Source organism: Limulus polyphemus, unplaced genomic scaffold (assembly GCF_000517525.1).
Source record: "Limulus polyphemus unplaced genomic scaffold, Limulus_polyphemus-2.1.2 Scaffold4115, whole genome shotgun sequence".
Lineage (NCBI taxonomy): Eukaryota > Metazoa > Arthropoda > Merostomata > Xiphosura > Limulidae > Limulus > Limulus polyphemus.
This window is the reverse complement of record NW_013669725.1, coordinates 43,276-48,297: the sequence shown is the minus strand read 5'-3', so window position 1 is coordinate 48,297 and position 5,022 is coordinate 43,276. Positions and strand designations below refer to the sequence as shown.

General features: G+C 32.9%; 1 protein-coding gene across 1 annotated transcript in view; it reads right to left on the bottom strand.

The window, feature by feature from the left end:
* Window positions 1-2,225: 2,225 nt before the first annotated feature.
* Window positions 2,226-5,022, bottom strand: part of LOC106470611 (BAI1-associated protein 3-like) — a gene marked incomplete at its 5' end in the record, with an annotated part of 45,603 nt that continues 42,806 nt past the window's right edge. Inside the window, 2 exons of the mRNA XM_022399238.1 lie at window positions 2,226-3,566; window positions 4,106-4,299. Of these exons, the coding sequence (XP_022254946.1) occupies window positions 3,487-3,566; window positions 4,106-4,299 (274 nt within the window). The remainder of the gene's footprint in view (window positions 3,567-4,105; window positions 4,300-5,022) is intronic.

Genomic DNA, 5,022 nt, shown 5'->3' with positions numbered 1-5,022 from the left:
ATTGTGAGTCGAGCGCCTTATCCACCTGGCCATGCCGGGCCCTTCGCGACTCATACGCTAGTTAGTGGTCCATAAGTGATTTTATGCGTAGGATTTTATTATCTATTGGCTTATGGAGTCCATCAGCAATTTCAGGCTTACTTCTTTATTTCTTTTGCTTCGAATGTATCGTAAGTTCAAGAGCAGGGTTTTGACGTTTGGTTAGCGTATAAGGTACGGATCGAAGGGTTCAAGGTTCGAGACGTAATTCCGCTGAACACACTGAATTCAATTTCTTTAACCGTCTCGTAAATGACACGGCAGTTTTGTTTGTTTATCCACTACTGGGACTCGAGCCTCGACTTTTAGTGTTGTAAATCCGCAAACTTACGACTGATTCACTGCGGGGACGACAAGGCAGCACAATCAAGATGTACATTGTTATATAAAAAAAACATGATGTCCAGACCTTTTCTCCACACACTCTTCATTGTTGATGACCGGGCAATATTTTGTAAAATGGTTTTTAATTTTTAAATTCAAAGGCTGCAAATAGGTGTATAGATTATAACTATAAAATGACTCATAAGTTAATGAAAACAATTTGACATAACAAACTGATTACAATACAATAAATCACTATATAATGTTTGGAGACGGCTTGAATGGACAATAAAGAAAAAACTTTAACATAAGTTTAACATAACAGCAAATGTACAACGTTTCGACAAGGTTTTGTCATCATCATCATTTAGTACAAGCCGTCTCCAACCATTATTAGTCTCGAAGTGGGTTCCTCGTCATCGAATTTGAAATCACTATATAAAAATATTTAAAGTTATAATGAGATAGGATTCATTGACTTGTCATTTGGAAACTTTCACTACTAACAATACTTTTGACCCTTATACCAAGCTTGGTAAACTCGAGAGATTAAGGTTAATCGTAAATCCAATACTTTAAGTTAACAATAAGCTTCATATCCCCCCAAAAAAACAACTAAGTTACATAAAAGTTAAGTAAAAAATCGTTCATAAAGTCGCAACGTACATAGAAAACACTGTTTCTTTAACCTCATCACCACACTACATTTTATATATATTTATATCTCCATGGTAAACAACTAAAAAAACAACTAAACCTTAAACTAAGAAAAATTAAATGCAAGCTTTCAAATAGAATAATAGTCATAAACGAAAAAAGTAATAATAATAATATTAAACGTCAATTCACAAACTTTGCGTCGTCGGCAAACTTGTCCTCTGATACTAAACACGTGAATATTTTAGGATGTGAATTTATTTTGAAACAAAACAATAATACTGCTAGAAAATAGAATAAAGGTCACCAGAGTTTGGCCTTTGAAGATAAAACAAAGTTAAAATGAAGAGGAGTTGGTTTAACACACTAGGCCTAATAATGCTCGTGGTAAAAATTTCAAAGTTTACAGCTATAATCTATATAGTTTATAGTTATAATCTATATAGTTTATAGTTATAATCTATATAGTTACTTTGTAGTTATAATCTATATAACTACTCTAGTTTTATTCTATATAGTTACTTTATAGTTCTAATCTATATAACTACTGTATAGTTCTAATCTATATAACTACTGTATAGTTCTATTCTATATAGCTACTTTGTAGTTCTAATCTATATAACTACTGTATAGTTCTAATTTATATAACTACTGTATAGTTCTAATCTATATAGCTACTTTGTAGTTATAATCTATATAACTGTATAGTTCTATTCTATATAACTACTGTATAGTTCTAATCTAAATAACTACTGTATAGTTCTATTCTATATAACTAGTGTATAGTTCTATTCTATATAGCTAGTGTATAGTTCTAATCTATATAATTAGTGTATAGTTATAATCTATATAACTGTATAGTTCTATTCTATATAACTACTGTATAGTTCTAATCTAAATAACTACTGTATAGTTCTATTCTATATAACTAGTGTATAGTTCTATTCTATATAGCTAGTGTATAGTTCTAATCTATATAATTAGTGTATAGTTCTAATCTATATATCTACTGTATAGTTCTATTCTATATAGCTACTCTGTAGTTCTAATATAATCTTCAGGTCGAGGTGTGCGATCAAAACTCTATAAATATATGTATCATAAAAGACTGAAGATATTTTCATGCGTATGTTGTTGATGACAACATAAACTCAAGTAACTGAGATTTGTTACACTGTTACAAACAGAAAAAAAAATGAACAATATAAATTTAAATGTTTTTAAATTTATTTTCAAGTCCGTTTAGGCAATACATACATGTATACAATGATCACACTTTCCAATTAGCCACTTTTACATACGAATTGCTGACATATAAAATGTTCGCACTCTACTCATACACTTTACTGAACCAAGTGTACAAAATCTTTAGGCTTTCGCGAAGTGCTCTAGAATAAAGAACTAATAGTGTCATCTATTTAGGTGTTTTCTAATTATCAAATACAACATTCGGAGACAAGTTCTGGACTTATTAAAGTGTAATAAAAATAATAATAAATAGTTCACACATTTTAATAATAAAGCTCGCCAAAATGTCGTAGCTCATACACGTTTGAAAATTAATTAAAATACATACGAAATGTTGAAGCGTGTAAAGTATTTTATCACAATAACTTAACAAAATTTGGAAATTACAAACAATATATATATATATAGTTGCATCAAGAAATTGATAAATCTTATTTTTAATTTCTGACATTAGCTGATCAGAGTTTGAAAACCTGCAACTCTTCATAGATTCAGCTTTGAGAAAATATATTTATTACATTAGGTAAACAAAACAAAAGAGATTAGGTGATCTAGTTTAAATAGCAATGACAAACAGAGTGCAACTACGGCGTAACAGTTATACAAAAATATTGATAGCTTTTAATAACGTCATTGCACAGAGCTGGTGGCAACGCAGAAGATTAGGTGATATGTTGAATTCTTGGCGTTAGAAAGCGTAAGCTGAATACATTTTGATATCACAACATTGAACATAAACAAAGTTATTGAATAACATTAACGGTTATGCATGTATGATAACCCTTCAATCAATAATAGTCCCTGTATGATGTTTTAGACACTTTCAACAATTTGAAGAAACTTCTAACTGATATTTATTTAAAGAGTTAAAAGGATATCAAACACAAAAAAATCTCTCTTTTTGACTTTCCTGATTTGTTTTGTTCACAAACTTGATAGTTTTAAAACTCCAAATGTTATCTCAGCTCAGATCGTGGTATTACGTATTTATAACACTGTTACGTACTAAGTGGAAATCATATATGGTGGACTGTATATTTATTCATTCATAAACAGGCACATTTAAATACGGGTGAAAACAGCCGGATTACAACCTTAATAGGAAAATAATAGGTGGATATCAGTGAGTGCAACTCTTACACAAAACAATAGTAGGTGGACAGATATCCAATGACAGAACAGTGCAACTCTTACAAAGACCATCACATCAGATTACGATCATTTAGTCCGTTGCTCCTTGACAAAGTCATGGGCCGTTTTGTCCCAGGTACGAGCCTCTAATACGTTCAGTATTTCGTCTAGAAAATACCAAGAAATTGTTTATTACAAACTTTTAAAAATCGTAAATATATAAAGATGTTAAAGATTTTTGGTTAACTCACTGGAACCAGTTTCGCGAACAAACTTGCTCAACATCTATAAACTTTCAATATAGCCATATCCGTGATATCTATAACTTTTACAAAAATTAAAATCACAATCACAAATTTATAAATTGTAATTCTTATAGATGAGTGAATAAAGCTGCCAAAGTAGGGATTAAATTTTTTAAATCTGATGAACAGAAGAAGCTATCTAGTATCATGAATTCATTTCTTTTACATGCAATTGGAGCTAGTATTTCGAGAAACAAACATTACTTTTTATAATTAATGTGTAGAACATTGTTGATATAATTTTTAAACTGAGCTCCAAAGGAACCGTACATTTGCAAATAGAAACTTAAAAAAAGATCTGACGAAGATTCGTTTGTTCTTATTGTACCTACTAAATATCACAATAGCATTGAAAAAAACATTTTTTTTTGTCGGTTCTTTAAATTACAAAATGCACATACTTTTCTCTTTAGGTTGGATCAGGGGCAACTCCATAAGTTTTGGTTCCTTTTCTTGTTCGTCGCGAACTCCAGGAACGTTTCGTAAGGGAAGATACACTTCGCCCTCGAAGTCGTTTTTTGTGACAACATCGTGATCCATAACAGTGAAGCACAGAGCAGCACCATCCAGTTTACAACGATCTGCTGTAATTGTGCTGAATAGACAAACAAAGTTGAGTATTATTTATATCTATTAAAAAAGAAATAGAGTAAATACTTTTTAAACTTGTCATTCCTTCAGTTTTAGCGTTCTAAATCCGTTGGATCAAAATATCACATGATATGATGAACCAGAGGCGGGCAGGGCCTTGGAGGGGTCGTGCCATTTCATTATGAGTTGGAGCCAGCATTCTTTCGAAGATTATTCTTAAGGGGAGGAGAGGGGACTCATAATGGTTGCCCGAGGGGGCCCATGTGCCATGGCACAAAAGCACAACAGCCAGTCCGCCTCTGAGAAGAACCAACAAAGACCAGTCCGCCTCTGGGATGAATCAACAAAGACCCAATGGCCAGTCCTCATCTGGGATGAACAAACAAAGACATAATGGCCAGTCCTCATCTGGGATGAACCAACAAAGACACAATGGCCAGTTCTCACCTGGGATAAACCAACAAAGACACAATGGCCAGTACGCCTCTGGGATAAACCAACAAAGATACAATGGCCAATCCTCATCTGGGATGAACCAACAAAGACATAATGGCCAGTCCTCATCTGGGATGAACCAACAAAGACAATGGCCAGTCCTCATCTGGGATAAACCAACGAAGACAAAATTAGCCAGTCCTCATCTGGGATGAACCTACAAAGACACACTGGCCAGTCCTCATCTGGGATGAACCTACAAAGACACACTGGCCAGTCCTCATCTGGGATG